The sequence below is a fragment of the Perognathus longimembris genome, chromosome 2 (assembly GCF_023159225.1).
Source record: "Perognathus longimembris pacificus isolate PPM17 chromosome 2, ASM2315922v1, whole genome shotgun sequence".
NCBI lineage: Eukaryota > Metazoa > Chordata > Mammalia > Rodentia > Heteromyidae > Perognathus > Perognathus longimembris.
In genome coordinates this window covers 139,489,963-139,513,466 of record NC_063162.1, presented here as the reverse complement: position 1 = coordinate 139,513,466, position 23,504 = coordinate 139,489,963, and the positions used below count along the sequence as shown (strand labels likewise).

The 23,504-nt window shown below is 40.5% G+C and overlaps 1 protein-coding gene across 1 annotated transcript in view; it reads right to left on the bottom strand.

Moving 5' to 3' along the window:
* Lrguk (leucine rich repeats and guanylate kinase domain containing) overlaps positions 1–23,504 on the bottom strand; it is an 87,531-nt gene that overhangs the window by 38,068 nt on the left and 25,959 nt on the right. The window contains exons 7-12 of the mRNA XM_048337707.1: positions 22,314–22,457; positions 15,123–15,203; positions 13,399–13,485; positions 11,800–11,906; positions 8,851–8,970; positions 2,253–2,349 (exon numbers count right to left, since the gene is read on the bottom strand). Coding sequence (XP_048193664.1) covers positions 2,253–2,349; positions 8,851–8,970; positions 11,800–11,906; positions 13,399–13,485; positions 15,123–15,203; positions 22,314–22,457 — 636 coding nt within the window. The remainder of the gene's footprint in view (positions 1–2,252; positions 2,350–8,850; positions 8,971–11,799; positions 11,907–13,398; positions 13,486–15,122; positions 15,204–22,313; positions 22,458–23,504) is intronic.

Below are 23,504 nucleotides of genomic sequence, written 5' to 3'. Positions count from 1 at the left end.
GCGAGCCCTGAGGACACACGAACTGACCGCAGAGAAAAACATTTCAGGCTTTGACAGGAGAAATTAGCATTACCACCAGAAACCAGGTGTGTTTTTGTCATATGTTCATTGTCTACAATAATGGGCCCCCTGATGACATTTTCATACAGGCCAGTAATGTACTTAGATTGGATCTGCACCCATCCTCGTTCTCATACCACTTCCCGCTGGTCCCCATCCTCTTCTCAAATAACTCCCCTTCCACTTCTAGGTCTTTATATTTTAAGTCTAGGCACTGCATGTGAGGGAAAACATGCAATATTTATTTTTCAAGGGTCTGGCTTATTTCACTGAATGTGATGGTCCACAGTTCCACCTCCGCCGCCCCCCCACCCCCATCAAATGACATGATTCCCTTCCCCTCATAGCTCCGCTGTATATCTATACCACATTTCTTTCTTCACTTGCGGATGGGTGTCCAGGCTGACCCCAGAACTTGGTACTGCGTGCTGACTTACATTCCACTGGGTTTATAGCCAAGCTGTTTGAGGACCTCCATACTGATTTCCATAGTGGCTGGACTAATTGATATGCTCATCAATAATGTATAAGGGGAACTAGCTGTCTTTTAGCCTAAAGAGTCTCAAGAGTATGCTTCTTACAAAATCAAGATAATTCCTCAAGTCTCTATTAAGACTTCTAGGAATATGAAATTCCACAGTACTTTTAATAAATCAAGTTGAACTGTCAATATACAGCCCTAGGAGTGAAAATTATAATGCCCAAGATGTCCTTTTGACGAGGTTAGAGAGAAAGCTGCTGAGAGAGTAGCAGATTTTCTCACCTGGGATTTTCTGTGAGTATAAGGAAGTCCTGAAACATGCACCGTATAGAGAGTTAGTCATTCAAAACTAAATGAATGGGGGCTGGGGATATGGCCTAGTGGCAAGAGTGCCTGCCTCATATACATGAGGCCCTGGGTTCGATTCCCCAGCACCACATATACAGAAAAAAATGGCCAGAAGGGGCGCTGTGGCTCAAGTGGCAGAGTGCTAGCCTTGAGCAAGAAGAAGCCAGGGACAGTGCTCAGGCCCTGAGTCCAGTCCCCAGGACTGGCCAAAAAAAAAAAAAAAAAAAAAAATTAAAAAAAAAAAACTAAATGAATGGGCTGGGAGCTGGTGACTTGCACCTTTAATCCTTTCTCTTCAGGAGGCTGAGACCTGAGGATCATAGTTTGAAGCCAGCCCAGGCAGGAAAGTTTGAGACTCTCATCTCCAATCAACCACCAAAAACCCAGAAGCAGATCTGTGGTTCAAGTGGTAAAGTGCTAGTCTTGAGAAAACAAGTTCAGGGATAGTGCCCATTGGCCCTGAGTTCAAGGATGAATGAAGATGAATACAGCAACAGCATGTTGTTTGCATGAAGAAAATACAATAATGAAACCTGTTCAAATTGTTTTAGAAAGACGGCAAAGAAATTAGACAGGTTGGAATATATTGTATGCATGAGGAGAAATGTCACAATGAAATCTTCTCCTGTATAACTAATGTATGCTAATAAAAAACATTGGTAATATAAGCAAAGATAATAAGATCCATGGTGAAGAAAAAAGCAAGATTCATTAGTGGAAATGATGATATGAGATTCTCCTAGCTAGGTCATGGGTGATTCGTATGGAAATCAGCATGCACCTTCAACAGGGCTGAGAGGATTCCCTTGGCATATGAAAATCAATAAGCAACAAAGAAACTGTTTTATAAAAATAGATCCAAAGGTAGGAGCAGTGTGTGTTACCACTGACCAGGGCTTCAGTGAAAAAACACTCAAGTTGAAGGATCTTTAGAACACACAATTTTCATTTTTCCCTTTGTGGGAGGTGGTAATGGTGACTGAACTCAAAGCTTTGTGCTTGCTACACTGGTGCTCTACAGTTGAGCTGTAACCCCATCCCCTTGTGCTTTGGTTTTATTCCATGTAGGGTCTCATGTTTATGTCCAGGCTGGCTTGGACTACGATCCTCCTATTTTATATAACTAGTATTATAGGAATGTAAAACCACATTCAGCTAGGTTGAAATGGGACCTTGCTAACTTTTTGCCCACTCTGGCTTTGATCTCCATCTCCGATTCTCCACCTCTTAAGCAACTGGGATTATAGCCATGAGCCACCACACCTGGCTTATTTTTCCCTCTTATAAAAAACCACTATTCCTTAATATTTTTGACAGAGTATGTACTGTTTATGCAGTAAAAAATGAAGGAAAACATTCTTACCATGTTTAGCATTTCATCAAAAACCTCTTGAGAGATGAAATGATAATCAACCCGATCCCCTTCTCCAAAATATGGAGGTCGCGTGGTATGACAAGCCCTGAAATCACAAAACAGACAGACCTGTCAATTTCTATGACCTTGAAATTCAAAAATGGAAAGATTTTCTGGATAAAGAAAGTTTAAATAATGAAAACGATCCACAGTTGTAGCGTTACATAATTGTGGAAACACTGTCTACATTTAATCACCAAGGTCTATAAGGAAAAATATGAGCCGGGTATTACTTATTTTTATTTTTATTTTATAGATGATGAAACTGAGTTACAGTGCCCAGGTATGTGGCGAAGTAGCAATATCTGGATGAATCCAGTGTCAGCCCCTCTAACTGAAAGAGTTAAGCTGCAACCTGAAAAGTCTCAGGCCTATCAATATTTAGAGTTCCCTGTTCCCTTTCTAGTGTTGTTGTTGTTTAATCTTTAGTTGTAGTCCCTTCCTACTGTGATCAAGAATTCACTGTAATTTTAAGGTCTTAATATTACATTGAAATTGTCCACTCAGGAAGGCATGTTCTGGCCTAAAAGAAGACTGTCAAAACACCGCAACATTTCTTTTGCTGTTGGAAGGCACGGGCATTTCGGCATTTCTCCCCATGCCTTGGCAGAGACCTGCCCACCCCACCCCCCAATCTACTGTGTCCTTGACAGTCAGGAGAGAGAAATCAGTGCACCCTGGTTGCAAAACAGGTGCTACACTGAACTGACACTTCCCAAGAAAGGGATTGAGTGGCTAGAGATATTTCTCTGCCACCGCCCCGCCCCGAATTTCTAAAAAGAAGACAAAACAAAGAAGCACTGTGAAGCATGTGGATGGGCAAACAGATGCTGTACCAAAGGAGTGGATGTGAATGAGGATAACTGACTTGCAATGGCTGGGGAACTTTCTAATAGGAAGGACTTAAGGTGACTTGTGGGTTTTTGAACTGTCCAATTTCACATGCAGAAATGTCAGCTGTGTGCCACTCAAACATGCCCATCTTGAAAAGGAAATAGTTCACAACAAAGACGATGATTCACCACACTTAGAAAAAAGGTTGTCAAAGACTAGACAAACAAATATGCTTTTGCCATCATTTACCAATTCCTTCTCTTTACAGAAGTATTTCTATGAGCTTATTGTTTACTAATCCATTGACTAGCTAAATCGTGGCTTATTAGCCAACATGCCTGTTAGTTTCACTTAACAAATGAAATTATTAACTTGGAAACAAACTCCAGACTAGTTGTAAAAGTCTAAGGGTGAGGAAGTTTGCTAACTCATCAAGTCCACAGATGGGAAATAATCAGGAGGAAAAGAGACCTGGAGGGCCAGGACAAACAAAGGAATACTAAAATACCCAGGAAAAAAGTAATAGGAAGAAAGGATGTCTATGAGCGAGCAGTACAGCACTCCCACAAGTGTGATTCTGAAGCACACAGATTTAGAATCTCAATTGTGGACCAGATTGGCTCAGGAAATCATGAACTCCTTGTGAGTGTTAATATTTAGGTGGGAATTGGCTGCAAGGACATCTGAATTCAAGGATATTACAGTGAGCTACGTTGTTAAGAAGTAAACTCTTTCGATGGGCACCCACAAAAGCCTAAGTATTCCTAGGTAAATTAGATTTCTCTTACCACTCAAGGCAAATACATGTCAATAAATTGCACAACTTAAAGGATTATGAACATAAGGGATTCTAGAACTATCCGTGTGTCTGAATGTCAGAATCTGTGAACTCGCTACTCTGTCCACGTTCCCCTGTCACCATCTTTGAACGTCTTCTTGTCTCTAGCCTTTCTTCCCCAAGCCTTGTTCCAAACTGACCACAGGGTATGTTTTCTAACATACAACTGGAATCACCTCATTTGCTTCTTATGACCCCTTTGTGATCAAACCCCTGTCTGTGTTTCCAGTCTTGTCTTTTGCCCATCTCCTTCCATACATGAATCTCTAATTTGTACTGCAATGTGCTTATATACACTTGCAGTGAATGAAACTTCCCTATCGCTCTCTGTGGGGGCGGGGGGAGTACGTCCCTTAGATCACCTTCACTATGCTTTGAGCTCTATTACAAGGCTCTTGACTTCCCTCATAAGAGTCCACACCAAGTTACCTTATTGGATAATCGCATAGTCACTTGATTGTAACCTGCCAAGAGAATAAGACCATGTCTGTTCATTTCTGTCATTACTAACCTGTGGACCAGGCTCAATAAACACTGAGTGAATAAGTGAACCTTTCCACAAGTTTGTTACATTGGGATGAATGGTCCATTAGACTGCATTGTGGTTGCTAGAGCTCATACCTTCTCATGCAGGTAAACAGCTGTGGTCTGATTTCATCATGGTGCTAAATGCAAAATATGTTTTGCAGTCTATGTCATAGGAAGGTTGTGGCAACAGAGACCACTATAAAACAGAGAGATACAAGAGAGAATAAGAGGCAGGGAGCTGGTGGATCACTCCTGTAACCCTAGCTACTCAAGAGGCTGAGATCTGAGGATCGTGGTTCAAAGCCAGCCTGGGCAGAAAAGTTCCATAGAGACTTGTATCTCCAATTAACCCCCCAAGACCCCCACAGCAGAGCCATGGATCAACGTGGTAGAACACTAGTCTGGAGCAAAAAGAGCTCAGTGGCAGTACCCAGGCCTTTGAATTCAAGCCCCACGACAGGAAGGAAGGAAGGAAAGAAGGAAGGAAGGAAGGGAGGGAGGGAGGGAGGGAGGGAGGGAGGGAGGGAGGGAGGGAGGGAGGGAGGGAAGGAAGGAAGGAAAGAAGGAAAGAAGGAAAGAAGGAAAGAAGGAAAGAAGGAAGGAAGGGGTTTTCTTTTGGGACTATTCAGATTACTAGAATGGCCACAAATCTGGAAGGTAAAGAGGCATGCTAGTATTATTCCTAATTTCCCCATTATCCAGCACTTGTCCACAAAGTGATTGATTTGTGTGGTAATATAAAGTAGAAATAAACAGACTTTGGCAGCAGTAAATTTATGTCTTTAGATCACTCATAACCAACACAGATAAAGAAAGAGTAGCCAACCAATGTCTAAACCCAGCAAAATCAGAACCTAAAACCAGAGCAAAATCTTTTAGACACACCCTATTTGCGCAATGAGTAATTTATATGTCTTGACATGGAACTTGGCACATGAAAATTTCATGCAATGTCTCTCCATCTTGGGTAGATGCAATTCAAAAGGGAAGTACAATGTCAGGAAAAGATGATATGAAGGGGGGGGTGATAAAAGACTCAAAGAAATTGCAGGGAAAGCACTTTTGTAAATGCTTTTATGTTTGACTATCAGACTGTACTTGCACATGCTCCCAGTTCATTAAAAGAATCAATAAAACTCATGTTGGATAAAGAATAAAGGAGAAAAAAACCTAACCAAGAGCCATGGCTTGTCCCTGAAGATGTGTTTGGGGTTTTATCTTTAGTTTTTACTTAGAAAGATGCTGTCTATAATAATGGTAGGACTACCTTTGTGTATCAGTGGATGAAACTACTGGCCATCTAATTCTCCTTCAAAAAAAAAATCCAAGGACATGGATTTTGGTCCAGGCCTTGAGGGACTTCTGAGATGATTTGTCATTGTAGATGCCCACGTCTCTGCCTCTGCTCAGATGACCAGCCATGGCTACTCAGTGCTTCTGAGCCTGAGCGAGTGAGTAAAGATGGGGTTGGTAGGGGGTCGGGGGTCCCATGTGCTACTAATTCCAGCCAGAAGTAAGAAGCCACAGTGGCAACATGAACAGTGTAAGACATGAGGTCCATTTGAATACTTTTTGTTCCTTCATCTCAGGCTTAAACACAAATTTGACCTACCCTTAATTTTCTGTATCAAAATTCACCATAGACTACAAATATCATGAAGGCAAAGTACCTCTACAGTCCTATTCCCGCCATAACCTCAGGGCACATGGCAAGATCGGTTGATACCCATTCATTGCTGGATGAATGAATTCATCCATTTCTCCTTCTATGCATCAGGAAAGTCACAGTCATTTCCACTAGGTGTTCATATATTACCATTAATTCAGACATCCACTCACTTGATTAATGCATTAAATCATCCGAGCAGTATTTATCACACATGCATTAAGCACCTGGTCATGTATTGGGCACTGAGAACTCATTGGTGAAAAAAGCTGACATGATCCTGTTTTCATTGGTTTTACAGATAAGCAGGAAAGACAAACATAGGATGAATCAATTAAAGTAGGAGGAGGAGGAGGAAGAGGAAGAAGGGGAGGAAGACGAAAGATAAGGGAAATACAGGATTTGGTGAACATGAGTAATTGTGGGGTCTAGTCAGGTAAGAATATAGGGAAAGATTGAACCAGCATCTTGATTTTAAGTCAATAAAGAGCTACAAGAGGGTTGAACACTGGTGGTCCAAGCTACTCAGGAAGCAGCAATCAGGAGGTTTGTGGTTCCAGGACAGCTTGGGCAAGAAGTTTGGGAGAGCCCATCTCAACCAACACCTGGATACAGTGGCTCATGCCTGTCATCTCAGCTATGCAGGAGGCTGAGATTGGGAGGACAACACAGGAGACAAGTTCACAAGACCCCCATCTCAGAAAAAGACACTGGATATGGTGGCTCACACTGGTCATCCAAGTTATGGCAGAAAGCATAAATAGAAGGAGAGAAAAACCAGGCAAAAACTCCAGACAGACCCTACCACAACAAAAATGGGCTGAAGGTATGGCTCAAGCAATAGAGTACCTGCATAGCAATCACAAAGCCCTGAGTTCAAGTCCCATTACTGCCCCCACTTCCTATCAGAACACACAGAACTAAGCATGCCTTGGCAGGACTGTTTATCAATAAATAAAAAGGACCAGGAGACCAACTGTTAGCATCATAATCATTATCATAGATATGAAAGGAACCAGAGAAAGCCTTAGCTTTCAAGGTTGGCTCCACAATTACCCTTAGCATAATAGTGACCAACACTCCTTTGCCCCTTGAGTTTGACCTTCCATTCACTGTGTTCACCTTATCTTTTAAAACAGGCTGAGTCCCCTCACATAAGCATAATGGCACTCTACAATTTAAATCTAGTATTAACTTTATGTTTGTTAGCTCAGAACATTTAAACTATATTAATCAAATTATTCTATAGGATTTGTGTCCTGGAGTTGTCCAAAATGTGGCTTGCAGTTCTAGATACCTAACTTAAGTTGGGCCTGTTTAAAACCACATTTACATTGTTTGAACACTCATAGCTTAAAGGAAGGCACATTTTCTAGAATGGTGTTAGAAAAATAACTGGCATTTATTTTTCCTGCTGCCCGGCATATCTTAGTAGTCACATCCTCAGTTCATTTGCAACTGATTCCTTTGCCATACATAAAGAACAAAATGAAATCGGCTTTTTAAAAACCCTCTAAAATAACCCATAAATCCAGGGGGATGATTTTCTTGGATGGTTCTAATTTTTTGGATGCAATTCTCTACTGCTGTGGCCATATGAAGTTACACACCAAAAAATACTTGCTTAGGAAACTCTGAGTGTATTAAGTGCTAACCTGTAAGAAAGGAACAGACATACTTGTATTGCCTCTCCTTTCTCCTTCTGGATAAAATGTGTCTGGAAAGAGGAGGACCTGCCTGGAGATTCAGATGCTGATGTGCTGCTAGGGTATAGCCCAAGCAGAACCCAGGAGAGTCACTTGTCAACACTGTGACTGGTGCTGCCAAACTATCTACTCACAGAATCCTTCCTTCCTCCTCCTCTTCCTCCTCCCCCCCCTCCTCCTTCCCCCTTCCCTCAGGGGCTTGAACTAGGTGCCTGAGGCTATCCCTGAGCTCCTCAGCTCAAGGCTGAGATCCAAGGATCACAGTTCAAAGCCAGCTCAGGCAGGAAAGTCTGTGAGACTCTTATCTCAAATTAGCCACCAGAAAACCAGGAGTGGTGCTGTGGCTCAAAGTGGTAGGGTGCTAGCCTTTAGCAAAAGAGCTCAGTGACAGTGCTCAGGTCCAGATTTCAAGCCCCACTGCTACCACCACCAACAACAAAAACAATGCACTAGATATTATAGGATAACAGGCCTTATACTATATAAGAAAAGGTGTACCAAACTTTGTTTCAGGGAGTGTTCACTGACAATTGTTCAATATTGTTTCAAAAAAAGACAACATATTTTGTTTCCTCTTGCTCTCATTAAGCTCTTTTATCACTAGGAGCATCCTTTAACAATCATTTCTACTCCATCAATTAGGAAGGCATGAGAACCAAGATTTTTTACATTATTCCCAAGCCAAATAATCACATTGATCCAATTTTATCAATAAATTACCTTCAAGGACTAATACTCCCACGGTGTTCTGTCCTTACCAGGACTCCATGGATCTATTGAACAATCAATTTACTTACCACGTCTGGCCCTGCTATAGAAAACATAATTAAGTTGCTGTGTACATTTATAAGCTGGCTTAAAAGGAACATCCCAAATTAACAATCTCTGAGAATTTAGCTGGAAAGAATCCTTGATACATACAGAAACATGGAAGAATTGCAAGTAAACAAACACATAGACAATAAACACACATACCCATATCTGAAGTAAGTATTGAACTGTCGGCAGAGGCGGTGGGCAAGCTCTCGTTTCCCACAGGCTTGGGGTCCAGCTAGTATCAACATGGGGTAAGGGGCATCCAGACTGGGCAGGGTGCTACGACACAAGACCACAGGGAATTACTGTGCTGCTGCTGTCAGAGATGCAGTGTATTAACTAAAGCCACAAGGTAGTTTCTGTGTCACGATCGTAATTAATGAGCATCTGTCAGATATAGACACTATAAAAGAATGGCTCTACTTTGGGGAAACAAAGAGATTATAAGATACTAAAAATAATATTTGAAACATGGATAACAAATAAGATAAAATACAAATTTATGTAAATTTACCAGGATTTTTCTAAGAAAAAAATAGTAAGATACATTAGTTTTTACCTGTTAACATACTCCTCCCAGAACTTAACAATGAAAGAAGCAACTGAGCCAGGTACCAGTGGCTCACGCCTGTAATCCTAGCTATTCAGGGAACTAAGATGTGAGGATCATGGTTCAAATCCAGCCTAGTCAGAAAAGTCTGTGAGACTCTTATCTCTTAAAAACTACTCAGAAAAAGCTGAAAGTGGTGCTGTGGCTCAAGTGGTGGAGCGCTAGCCTTGAGTACGAAGAGGCTCAGGGGCAAGCACAGGCCCTGAGTTGAAGCCCCAGGACCAGGAACAAAACTCAAGTAATTGTACTCTGAGTTTAACAGCTATACCCTCTGAGTTAGACCACAGCTAGGCAAAGCAAACTCCAGGGGAGTGACAAAATTTTTTCTGAGCAATCAGCATGTACCAGGCATGTTCCAGAAGTGTGATGTGTATTCCCTTATTATTATATGAAGCTAGTGAATCTTAAGAAACTAAAGTATAGACAAGCTAATCAGAGTAAAGGAAGAGAAGAGTCAATGTGTGACTCTAGGTTTGGCTCCCTAAGACCAAACTATCAACTTATTTACTATTTTGGCTCCTAAGACCAAACTAGGTAATTTATTTATTTATTATTTTTGCAGAGCTGAGGGCCCAGCTCAGGGCCTCAGACTTGCTGAGCAAGTACTCTTCTGCTGAGCTAAATCTCCAACCTCAAGAATGAATGTATTAGCAAAAAATCTCCTGTAACATGCTGAGCAGATATGCTTTGAACTCTGCTCATAAAACCAACGGTAGAATTGTAGACTAAAATAAACATATTTTTACATACATAGCTGAGGTACAGATGCAGTAAATACTAATAGAAAACATGTTCTTTTGATCTCTCTAAATGCCTGCAGCAAACCAGGAAAAACTTGAGAGCAAAGGCTCATAAAAACATGTATAACAGGAGGCTATCTATGTTAACAGTTCACATTTGTCTTCACCTCCATGTGGACAAGCCCACGTGCCTGTGTGGTCCTGAGTCTGTGCAGGGGTGAGGAAGGGAAAAACGGGGTGGCATCTGACCGAGCTGAGGACAGGGAACTCCCAGACAACCACTGGGTGCCTGTCAGAAGCTGACAAGCTGAAACTGTACATGAGCAAACACCTGCTCATCAATGTTCACAGCCACTTGGGTAGGGTCAATCAGAAACTGGAATCAGCCCAGATGTCTTTCAACTGACTGCCAAACATCCACTCCTTGAAATACTACTCCTAGCTTTTCCCAGTAAAAGACCTAGAAAACAGGACCAATCCAATAGAAATGAGTATTACTAGATCAGGACTTGGAAATACCATTTATTGCTGAGCATCTTGGAGATTTGACTAATCCCTGATTTGGGATAGGACTAAGTCAAGATGAACCCGGGGAAGAATGAGGGGTATAAGGAAACTATTGACGACTGCCAGGCCAGCCAAAGTGCCTTTCAAATATGGTATCTTCACCTCAATCCTGTCAAGACAGGGAAGAGTGATTATCTAATACAGTCAAGGTATACATAATTCAGCCAACTTGATTGAGGAATGTGTTTGTCAAGCACAGCTATAAATTCCTTTGATATATGTTGTTATACATATGTACCCTACAGCATGAAACAAGTAACAACATTATAAAGTAGGAGAGAAATACAATGAGGGCATGAAGGCCCTTCTTTCAAATCAAATGTGCTTTTCCAGATGTATGCAAATAAATGATAAATCATTTCACCTCAAGGGCTCCATAAACCTATAAAACTGCTGGTGTCTATATTATTCAATTATTTGTTTAAAAAAATCATGTCTTGGGTCACAAAAGAAAACATTTTGCTCTCTGTGGGAGGCCAAGCATGTGAAGGTAGAGGAGCAAATACCACATGAAGGAGAGGAGCCATTTTTATCTGTGAGTTTTCCAAGGATTTTTTTCTAAAAATGCCTTTGGGTATTGATAGACTTTCTGCATTATACTTATAGAGTAAATGGCCATCTGCTCCAACAGATTGTTTAAAAAGAAATGGAGAGCCCACGGTAGATCTGTCTTCAAATTTAGAGGTGAGAGACTATTGGTGTGTGCAGCCAAGCTGGGCGATTTCTCCCTGCTGGGCTGATTGCAGCTCAGTGCATAGGAGGCTGAGCTTCCTTCTGGGGACTCCCTAATAATGTCAATTTGTGCAATGCACTTTGGCAGGGGTATTTAGCATCCCTTCCAGCGAAGGAAAGATTTACAATGGATATAAATGATCACAATTTCCTGTTAATGAGATCAAGGTCTGTGTTTCTATCCTAAGGCAGAAAAGTTGACAAACTTTGCTTTCCATCTTGCTGTCACTGGCACAGGCTGGCCAACAGACCAGGGCCAGATGAGAGAGTGGAAACCAATGGGCTCATCTCTGAGCGGGGGGAAGACGCCCAGTGAGCAGAATGTTGAAGGGCCATCACTGACACTTGACCACCTCCCTCAGAGAAGCCGAGAGGGTCACAAGACACAGGGCTAAAGAACATGGTACAGTCTTCTGCTCGCCCTCCCTCAGCTCTGCCCTGGGGAGTCTTAACAAGTACCTGTCGAAGATCCTCTGTGGCTGCATCATACTGTTGACAACGTGGGTCAGGTGATCTCGGGCTGCCACCACTTCTGGGGGAGGGTCATATTTGTTCACAGCTGCAACCTTTTCCAGATGCAGAAAGAGGAGGAAATGGGGGTGGGGTGGGGGAAATGCTCTATTTCCAAAACAGAAACAAGGTTTGGATCTTCTTTAATGTTTAAAACTTTCTAGACGTGCAGCCCGGTATACAAAATAATTGAACATGTGCCCATGAGCCTTTGTATTTGGGTATTTGTAGCAACTCTCCCCCAAACCTCAATAATGATAATTATTTTTAAGATATCAAGTGGATGCTGGGTGTGGGTGGCTCACATCTGTGATCCTAGCTACTCGGGAGGATCTAAGGATCATGGTTTGAAGCCAGCCTGGGCAAGAAAGTCTATGAGAATCTTAGCTCTAACTAACCACCAAAGAAAGCCAGAAGTGGTGCTATAGTAAAGTGGTACCCACACTGCCTTGAGCAATAAAGCCCAGGAACAGTACCCAGGCCTTCAGTGGAAGTCCCAGGACTGGCAAAAAAACAAAACAAACAAATGAAAACCCTCTAAAGTCTATTATTACTTTTAATATAATAAACATTCCAACTTTTGACATGAAAAGAAGGAATGAAATTCACTGATCTAGATGGATTCTAGGAAGAAGATAGTGGGCATTTTTTTTTCCCTCATGTCCTCTTAGTTAATTCTCACATTCTACCAAAACTTCCTCTTCTAGTCCAAGTTCCTCCACTGAAATGTACACTTTTCTATCTTGGCCATCCTTCTAAATACATTCCCCTCCTGATCACACCACTGCTGCATGCACGGTTTTAAATTTTACTTGCAAAATGTTAAAGGCAAAGAAAAATCCACTAAGCGCCTTCAAGTGTGAGAATAATAATAGGGGAGCTCTTCTGACTATTATTAGCCTGGGCTGCAGAAAAGCATTTGTAAGCTAGAATAGGCGCCTCTCTACCTATTTATACCTGCTTTCTTTCCCAGGGCAAATTTGCATCCTGTGTCAGAAATCTCTCGTTAGTGGAGAATTCTACCGCAGCGAGGGTAAAGACAGAGGCAGGTGCTAACGTTCAGTCTGGCTTTTCTGGGACTGTGTGATCAGATGAGTTTATTATTTTGAAGAGCAGAACAAAAGGAATTTGAATGCCAAGGTGGTAATGGGTATATTTCAATGATACAGGGTGACATTATGTTTTCTCTAATTCTCATCATATTTACTGTAATTCTTAGAGTAGCACAGAGAGACGTCACATCCTCGCCACATAGCATAGTCCAAAAGGCAAGGCTGGCCCCGTAGCATAGCTGAGGAGGGGCAGGCCTGTGCCCCTTGTGGGACACCTTTACTGTCCGAGTGGCATGCCTGTCACTGCTGCTGTTGATGCTCAGCTTTGCAGAGGATTCATCTGACAGATCCGAGTGCAAGGAAACAGCCCCCAAAATAAAGCATTCTTCTACCTATTGGCATGCATCTAGATGACCTGAGTGTATGGCTTCTGCAACCATCAGAGGGTCCCTGAGCATATGAACCCGTAAATCCACGACATGATAGGATTACATACCTTCTCTTCCACTTTAATCTTCTTCTGATCTAATTCTGTTAGTTGCAGTAGCATAAATATTATGAACAACCAGTATTCCGTCTTTTCCTATTTAAAAGAGTAAGAGGAATACTTAACTTTCATCCTTTCCCCAAATCAGCAAGGGCCGGCATTGGACTGTCATGGGCCCAGGTGAACCACTGTCACTCCCACGTTCTCACACCTACCAGCCCTTTTGTATTATTAGCAACTCAGGGGCAAGCGGCGCCTTACAATTTCTAAAGCTCTTCAAATGCGGGGCTCTTATTAATCTCCCTGTGAGATAAGCAGAGTTGGTAGGATTATCTGAATTTCTAAAGAGCAAAAACAAGCCTCAGAGGAGTGAAGCGTCTCATCAAAGATTCTTCAGACCCTATCTTCTAACTCCAAAGAGTTTCATTACTGGAAATAATGATTTTTTTAACCAGTTCTTATTATGTTCTTATTACTTGTGTTCCTTTGTGTTGATTTATGTTATTCATTAGGAATTTGCTGTACGGTAATAAAATAACATTCACTTAGGAAACAAATGTATTATTACTCCCTGCCATCTGCTATGTGAGGATTTTCTCTGTAATTGAGTTTTTCATACAAGGAACTACATCTTTCTGAAGGGCAAAGTATTAGTGGATGATGCCTTTCATAGATGAAAATGTACATGAAATGAATAGACAGAGGTGTCTTTTACTTAGGTTCCTAATATACAGGGAGATAGAAATGCTAACTACCCTGATTTGTATCTATGTACTAAATTATCACACTGAATCCCATAAGTCTTATAATCTTGTACCACTGATTAATTTACTTACCTCGTACCTTATGCCAACTTGAAATGTTTAAGTTTCTCGCATGTCCTTTCACACATAACTGCTACAAGAGGGTTTGTATGTAAGGGAGTCAGCATGCTTGGAAAGGTTTGTGATCATTGTTTATGCATGTTTGAACACTTTTCAGGGAAACTAGGATATAATGGCCACTTGAAGCCCCACTTTCCCACGGATAATTCTGAATTATGTGTCACTGTTCCCACATCTGTTTTTCTTTTTTAAACTTTCTCTTGTTTTCTTCATTCACTTGTCTAGACCTATTAATATTCATTAAGATACACAGAAAATGAATGGTACTCAGAGATACATACGCACTTGAAAGAAACAGAATGGACAGATGGACATCGGGTAGGGGAGTCAAGCCAATGAATCTATCAATGAAGGGGGGAGAAATAAGAGGAACCTGAAAAACTCTCCCTGATTCTTTAAATCCCAGAGCCCCTAGGAAATACATTATTTTGTTCAGTAATTATTTTACAACCCTGCTAGTTTCATGGCTATATCCAGGCAAATTAAGGATCTAATCTTAACTATTCTTTTGTGTTCTAAAATAGGAGCCATATTATAGCTACACTTTTTGGAGTCTTGGATTCTTTAAAGTGAAGGCATGTTCCTCGGTAATCTCCAACATCCTCTCCTGTCATCTTTCATGCTGTCCAGGATACGTCATGAATAACCTTGCAGAGCAGGTAAATGGCACTCCATTCTAGCCTTTACTTTCACAGACAGAGTAGCAATAGCTTATTAATCATGAAAGATCTTATTTAAAAAAACAGCAACTTGTTTAAGTTGCTGCTTTACTTGCTCTTTCTAATCACTCAGAGAGAGAGAAAGAATAAAGACGCTCCCTCCCACCCCGTAATGTAAACAACCTTTCACCTGAATTGGATTTCTTAGAAGATTGAGAATTCGAAGGATAGGAAGATTTGCAATGTATTCTATTTCACTCAGTTGAGCAACCTGTTTAATCAAAAAATAAAAAATTACCCAAAGGCAACACACAAAAACAAAGGAACCACAATATATAAAAGGAGCCAGTATCGTTGAGAGCCTCTAAATTCAACTAATTTAAAATCTGCTGTTGAATTTTCAGCTCTTTATTGAGACATCCACAATGCTATGCAGAACACACAAATTACTACTATATGTCCATTGGATAAATGTGAACACACACAGTCATGTTTTCTTTTCTTCTCTTGGGCAAGGGAATAGTAAACTTTCTCCTGCCATCCGTGCTTAAGTAGAAATAAAATAGCACATAAAATCAGAGAAACAGTAAAGCCACGCCTGTCCTAGCCAGACCCCTCAACTATCCTGTCCAGTCCACTCACGTATGACTGGCTATAGACCATCTTACATGGACATATGGAGCTTTATTACTTTTTCCACAAGAGAGGGTTTTTCTCAAAATAATTATCTTTATTTTAGTCATTTTTACTTGTATCTTCGGGTAGTTGTACGAAGGAGCTGCCATTCAGCAATGTCGTATATGAGCACCATGACATGTGATCGCCATCACCCCTTTCATCATTCTCCCCCATCCCTCCCACCCTCACCCCTACCCTTACTAAGAGAATTGTTTTCAGGAAAGGTGAAAATCAAAAATTGTACTATTGTTTGATGGGTGCCTACTGTTTGGTTTTTGATAAACTATATAATTATTTGGTACAAACTTTTCTGTATAATAGGCTCTCTGTCATGATTTTTTAAATAAGGGAGAGGAAAGACCTCCTTAATTTTCCTAGGGCTAGTGATTGGACTGCAGCAGGGATGGATACACTCCCCACCAAACTAAAGAAAAACAGTTTTATTTAAATTTTCTACGGCTCACAAAAATGCAGTTTTATTTCAAGTATAACAACTGGACTTTCACAATAAGATAACTTTAAGGAGATAACTTTTCCATTTCCACTTTTCCCTCATGTCATTTCTGCAAGTCTTGTAAACAAATACATTCCAACAGCTGGATCACCAGTGACTCCTGAAATACCCCGAGCCACAAAATACAGCTGAACGGCAAATTAGTTCCAAAGGTAAGTCCAGGGATGAATGTGAGCACCATGAACAAAGTGGTAGAGTTAGCCTTGAGCCTGAGAAGCTCAGAGATAGTACCCAGTCCCTGAGTTCGAGCCCCAAGAATTAGCAAAAAAAAAAAAAAAGAAAGAAAAAGAAAAGAGAATATACAGCCCCACCTTATTAAGAAAAATTGAAGAAATTTCTAACTTTCAAAGAACTCCATCATTATTTGAGTAAATCAGTCCAAACATGGTCCTACCTAAGTAACAACACCATGCACTCATTTTGGAAAATAGTGATGATTGTGATGATGGACATATATAAATCTCCTATGTTATGAATACCATGGCTAAAGTGATCATGAGCTATATAAGATTACATGTCCATTCAAGTCAAGGGGTTTTTGAGATCCAATCAAAATGCCAGCTTTCCTCCTCTGCCTCCCAAAAGTAGGATGAGGTGGGCAGGAGGGCAGCTCTCTCTTTTGAATTAGTAAAGTATAATAGATACTGGTGGCCTTTCATCTATTCCCCTCTCCTGCACGTCCTTACTCCTCAGCCGACTTCTGTTCTGGACGCCAGAGACTCGAGGCTGTGTGTGCAATGGACTTTTACCAAAGGCACAGGAATGGCTCCCCAAATGTATGAACTACTGCCCCAAAGATTACATTCCTGTAGGAACTTCAGCCATCTGCTGCCACGGATGGCCTGCTGGCAATTCCTAACAAATAATGCCAGTCACCACCTTCCAGGCCCAGAGGTTTGCTAACTTCTGTCATTTCCTTCTTGACCACGCTCCCCAAAAGCATCATTATTCAGATATCAAGGGACCCATTTGGGCCTTTTCTTTTAAAAAATGTTAATATGAACATAAAAATATGTGGACATGTACATATATACATATATATATATTTCCTTGGAAACTATCGAGTACAATTATTGAAACAGCTTTCCCCTGCGACTTAAATTAAAATCTGTCCACATTTTCAAACTGTGAGTCTCTACCGACTAGATGATACGGTAATGATGACAATGATAAATATATTACTGGGATAAGAATCAACAGATGGACCAATTAAACATTATATTTTAAATGGTAAGCCACGAATCAGCAAGCAAAACATCCAGTAGGGCTAACTTGGCTTATATGAGTCAATGAATGGACATTATTTAACACAATGCTGGAGATATAATGAGTATTCAATAAATAGTAGCTGTGTGTCATCATATATCTCTATTAGATACTAGGGGAAAGTAAATTTAAATAATTATTTCAACTATCGCACCAAACAAATTATGGGTTAAGAGTAGAGGATGTTTTTTAAACCCACAGGTTTAGGTGTACATTTGTCAAATTCAGAATGGAAATGACTTAATAAAAAAAAGTTTTAAAATAAGCAGGGCACTAGTGGTTCATGTCAGTAATCTCATCTACTCAGAAGGCTGAGATCTGAGATCTGAGGTCTGAGGTTCAAAGCTAGCCCAGGCAGACAAATCCAAGAGACTCTTATGTCCAATTAAACAGCAAAAGGTTGGAATTGGAGGCATGGTTCAAGCAGTAGACCAAAAATGATGAGTGGAAAAAGCTGAGCAACAATACAGCCCTGAGTTCAAACTCTAGTACCACCACCAAATAATAATAATAAAATAGAAGTAATAAAGGTAAGTAACAACATACTTTTATGAATGAGTATTTAAATTATCTTAACATACGTATCAAAAGTACTTTAAACACAATGAGAAGCAAAAGAACCATGATAAAATAAATGAGAGTTGAGGGTATGAACAGGTAATTTTATAAAAGAAATCAAATGGTCAAGAAAAAGATGTTTGACTTCATTGATAATATAAAGTTTGTATGAAATAGAATATAAAGTACCATTTTTCTACCAGATTAATATAATTTTTGTTGTTGTTGTTTTGCCAGTCCTGGGGCTTGGACTCAGGGCCTGAGCACTGTCCCTGGCTTCTTTTTGCTCAAGGCCAGTACTTTGCCACTTGGGCCACAGCACAATTTCCGGCTTTTTCTGTTTATGTGGTACTGAGGAATCAAACCCAGGGCTTCATACATGTTAGGTAAGAACACTACCACTAAGCCATATTTCCAGCCCTAGAAACTTGTTTTTACAGTGCTACAAACTGTAAATCTGAGATCAAGGACTTATAACACCCACATCCTCTCTGAAGACTCTAGAGGCGAATCCCTGCTTGTCTCTTCTAGCTTCTGGAAGCTCTGGGCATTCCTTGCCTTCTAGTGACATAGCCCCAGTGTCTGTGTTTATCTTCAAATGATTGAGGACATCTCCACGTGGCTTGTCCTCTGTGTCTGTCTGCTTTTCACCTCATTCTATCTCTTACAAGAACATTGACTTTACGGCCATCTTAATTCCAACGTCATCTCATCTGGAAGATCCTTGACTTATCTCTAAAAACTTCTTTTCCAAACAAGAGCATCTTCTCAGGTTCTAGGGAGCATTGGACATTTCTGTCTTTGGATGCCAAAATTCAAGCCGCAGGAACAACATTAGCCTCCAAGAGAAGCTATGTTGCCTTTCCATTCTAGAGAGCCAGCCTAGCTCACCCCCACCCCACCCCCCACATTGCACTCTTCATCTCACCATCCTGCCTCGTTTGTCATTAGTGCTTATTATCCAAGATTACTGCATGATGAAACCACATGGCACCTATGCAAACATGGCCAGCCCTTCTGGAGGTGAAGAGGCCACAGCCTCCAAAGAGGCCTCCATTCTGTCTACATCCAAGGCCCTGGTACCTTGCCCACCTTGCCTGGCTGGAACAGAGACTGACGGGCAGGGATCCAGCTGATCCTCCCAGCACCTCCTACACCCAGCCCTGAGAGCCTCTGCCTCGACGCTGTCAGAGCCTGTGACCACGGGGACCTCAGTCAACCATTTTGATTCCTCTGTTCTCAGACCTAACAAATGTAAATCTAGAGAGAGATCAAGCTGACTTCATCTTCCCCCACATTTTTATGGGCGTCCATTAGTCATACAAGGGGTTTGCGTTTTGAGAGGTCCATATGTGTGTGCAATGAACCTTGACCACACTCCATCACTCTCCATCATCTTCCTCAAGTGGACTTTAAGATCTGGATTGTGTGCATTTACCTCAAAGTGTCTTTTGTTCATGATCATACACAAAACGTGAGCGGGGACCTAATAAGGATTTTGAAGAGAGGATTGGGACAAGCACCAAGACCCTGCATCTCTAAGTCCATCTCCAGACCAATATCCCACCACTGGAAGAAAGGGTGGAGGGGATAACAGAGAACGGCTTTGACTAATTTTCAAGTGCTAAGCATGATTTAAAATGTAGCAGAGCCTCAGGGCAGTGGAAGGCAAGAGAGACCTCTTACCAAATTACCAGCTGCAGTAAACATTTGCCAATGATAGACATTCAAGTGAACACATATAGTTACCACAATAGAGGTAAGGAATGCCCATGAAAGTACTACCAGACACATAAATTGGTCATATCAGAAGTAGAAGTCATGTAAGGAGTAGTCATATGAGGTAGTAACAAATTAGTCATATAAGAAGTAGAAGCAATGCTGTTTCTTTTACATGACAAAATTTCCATCTTTGAGACACAGAAATCTCAGTCGTCCTAGAGAAATCCCTGAGGGACTTGAGATGGCTCAAAGAATATTTCCAAGCACAGCTGGTTGCTCCCCAACCTGCCCAGAGGGAACTAGGGGTTTATGTTATTGTCACGGACCCATGAGTTGCCAAAGGAGCTACCTTTGGGACATATAGCCATTTTTTTTAAAGAGTAGTCTCTTAAACATCTGAAAACTATATATTCCCATCTTCACTGGAGGATATCTTCATTTTTTTTCAAATGTTATTTGAAAAGTCTTTTGACATGGAAGAGAATTATTTTCTATTTGTGAGATGTTTCTGGGGCTGCACTTGTCAAAATGGCAGTTAGTAGTCACGTGGGTCTACATAGTCCTTGAGGCAGGGCTAAGATGAACTGAGCGAGATATTCTCTAAGTATAAAATGCATACTCCATGTCAAAAACTCGGTCTGAAATACATAAGGTAAAAGATCTCAATAATTTTTATGTAGATTTTGTGCTGAACATGTATTTTGGATCTATTGAGTTAAGTAAAATGTATGACCAAAGGTAATTTCACCTGTTTCCTTTCTCCTTTTATTGTAGCCACTAGAGAGTTGTAAATTGTGCCTACGGCTCTTGTTTATGTCTTGTGATTTATTTCTCTAAGAAAGCACTCTCCTCAAGCATTACCCCACACCCGTTTCTGAAGGCTGGGCCACGGGCACTTTGTTTTCTTGTCTTACCACTTGACTCTGGAGGCAAATCATTGTCTATCTCAATCCTGGCTCTGGTTTTTGCTAAGTAACAAAGTTATTTAGCTTCAGGAAAGTCATGTAGCTTCTTTTCTCTATGCCTCATTTTTATTGGTAAATATCAATAATAGAATGATGGGAGGGGTGACACTGATCAAGATGCAGTATACACATAAATGGATATGTTGAATTGAAACCCCCTTGTACAACTGTTTGTTTAAATATAATTTAAAATAATTTTAAAAGCAGCAATAATAATGTCACAACAAGGATTCAATGAGATATGTAAGGTGTTTAGACTCTCATGTAGGACATTTTGTAAAATAATAATAATAATCAGTGTTGAATGGTAATTTCGTGAAAAAAAAGACCTGAAATGCATCTGAAACAGAGGTTTCCTGACTTCCTAAAATACACAGTAAAGGAAACAGAGGTCACCCCCTAGAAGTTCATCTTGAGAAGCTACTAAAACAATGTAGTGAATAAATCAAGTGCAACGGGAGTGAGGATGAACAATCTAAGATCATACATTCACTGCCAAAGTATTAACACATGATGCAAGCTTGTTGGAGAAAGTGACATGAAGAAACCTGACAACTGCCAGGCGCAGGTGGCTCACACTTGTGAACCTAGCTGCTAAGGAGGCTGAGATCTGAGGATCTTGGTTCGAAGCCAGCCCAGGCAGAAAAGTCCCCATGAGACTCTTATCTCGGATTAATCACTCAAAAGCCAGAAGTGAAGCTGTGGTAGAGCATGAGCCTTGAGCACAATGAGGCTCAGGGACAGTGCCCAGGCCCTGAGTTTAAGCCCTATGACCAAAAACCAAACAAACAATAAAGAGCAAATGTCCATGTATATAATTTTTAAAGCAAATTGTACATTAGGACAGATGCGGAAATTTGAATGTCTAATCTCCAATCCATCAGTCACACTGGAGACATATATTATTGTTACCAATAGGACATGAGAATTTACTTCCTCTTACCCTTTTCTTTATATTCTACCTAATTTTTACCTAGGGTATCAATGGTCTTTTTATTTGCAGATAACATTGAATGCATTCATCAAGCATAACATGTCTTCAACTATTTATACACTGTGGAATGGCTAAATCTGCATAATTAACATGTATATTATTTCATAAAGCTTTCATTTTTGTGATTAGAGCATTTAAAATGTACCCTGAGCATTTTTAAGGTTACAACACATTGTTGTTGCCTACAGTTACTATGTTGTGCAATAGATTTATTGCATGTATTGCTCCCATCTAATTGAACTTTTACATGCTTTGACCAACATCTCCTCAAATCTCTACCCTCAACAATCACCCCAACCTCCTTGAATGGAGGAGCCAAGGGACAATGCCTGCCTGAGGCTTTTTCTAACCTCCTTGCTCTGATGTCTCAAATATGCTTAATGCCACTTGTCTACAAAAAACGCTCACATGAACATGTCTGTTCCAAAAAACTATGTACATATATGTATTTAAAACCTTTTAGATAATGTAATTAGGAATCACCAAATTTCAAAAATTATTTAGCATTGTATTTATTTTCTAAAAAGGCCTTCTGCAAGCACTGGTCTAGGCAGTTTGCTAGAATATTATTTCTATGCTGGCATTTCATGAGATAGCCCTTCAAAACCAATAGTGAAATATTGGTGCTAACCTTAATATGCCCTCTAATGTAAACAGGGAAGCCAGAGCTAGTAAGCCCATTACCTTGTTATCCTCCAGGTCGATCACTTCCAGAAGATCGTGGTTCTCTAAGCCCTGGAGGCTACTTATCTGATTGTGAGACAGATTCAGGTTCTGCAGGGTTTTCAGGTTCTCCAACCCCGTGATCTTCTCAATCTGGTTATTGCTCTAAAATTGTTGAAACACACACGTTTGAAAGCACTCATAGGAAAAGTTGTCATGGAAAACCTTCATCTTGCATACAGCCCCAAACCAACAAGCCATACATCATCCCCCAACCATTTCCATCACTCACTTATCTAAAAACATACATTTGAAAGAAATCCTAGGTTTCCAATTGGACAATCCAAATATCATGTCTTCATTTAGCATTTTAATGTTTAGTATTTTTCATTTTCAAAATGAAACTTGGTAATATAAACTTTTAACGTTGTATAGTCAAAACCTAAATGGTAGCCTAACTCCATTTTATCTCTAAAACCATGAGTTTGATATAATTCTTCTATCACATTACAACAAACCACCTGAATACTAATTTCCACATACACTGTATTTTCAGAAACATTTTAAATATAATCACATCATACTACAAGGCCTCCAATGAATCATTCTTGTGGTTGTTCATGCTCTTCTGTGGTTGATTCTTCTTAAGGTAAAACTGGCCTATAACTTCCCCTAACGAAAACAATATGGTGGAAGCAGGTCAATTCCAAGTCATAGACTTAGGCCAGGAAGCTTCTGTTTGGGGATCCTAGGAACCCCATGATGCCAAGTTAAGCATTCCAGATAACTTGCTGCAGAGAACTTGTGCAGAGGCCACAAGAATAGGAGAAAATCACATTTAAAGAGATCTAGCAGAGTAATGTACTAACTCAGATCTTGCTAATTGTAATAAGCCTTAGTGAAAATGCACCCATCCAAACCCAGCTTGAGCTGCAGAAATGTTAGCTAATTTCAGTAGGGGCAGCTCATTATATGATGATAGATAACTAAGTTCTTCAATAATTCACACATATGCCTATCTTAGACAATGAGCAGAAAGTTCCCATATTCAAAGATTGTCCTCTTTATCAACTTCTACATGCCCATCATAACAAGAGTAGAAATAATAATTTTCATTTATGTTTGTTCTCCAAGACACTCTTCATTCTTGGGCTTCCTCAGTCTTGAGGGACAGGAAAATGTCACAGCAAAAATTAAACTTTTAGTTTGAGT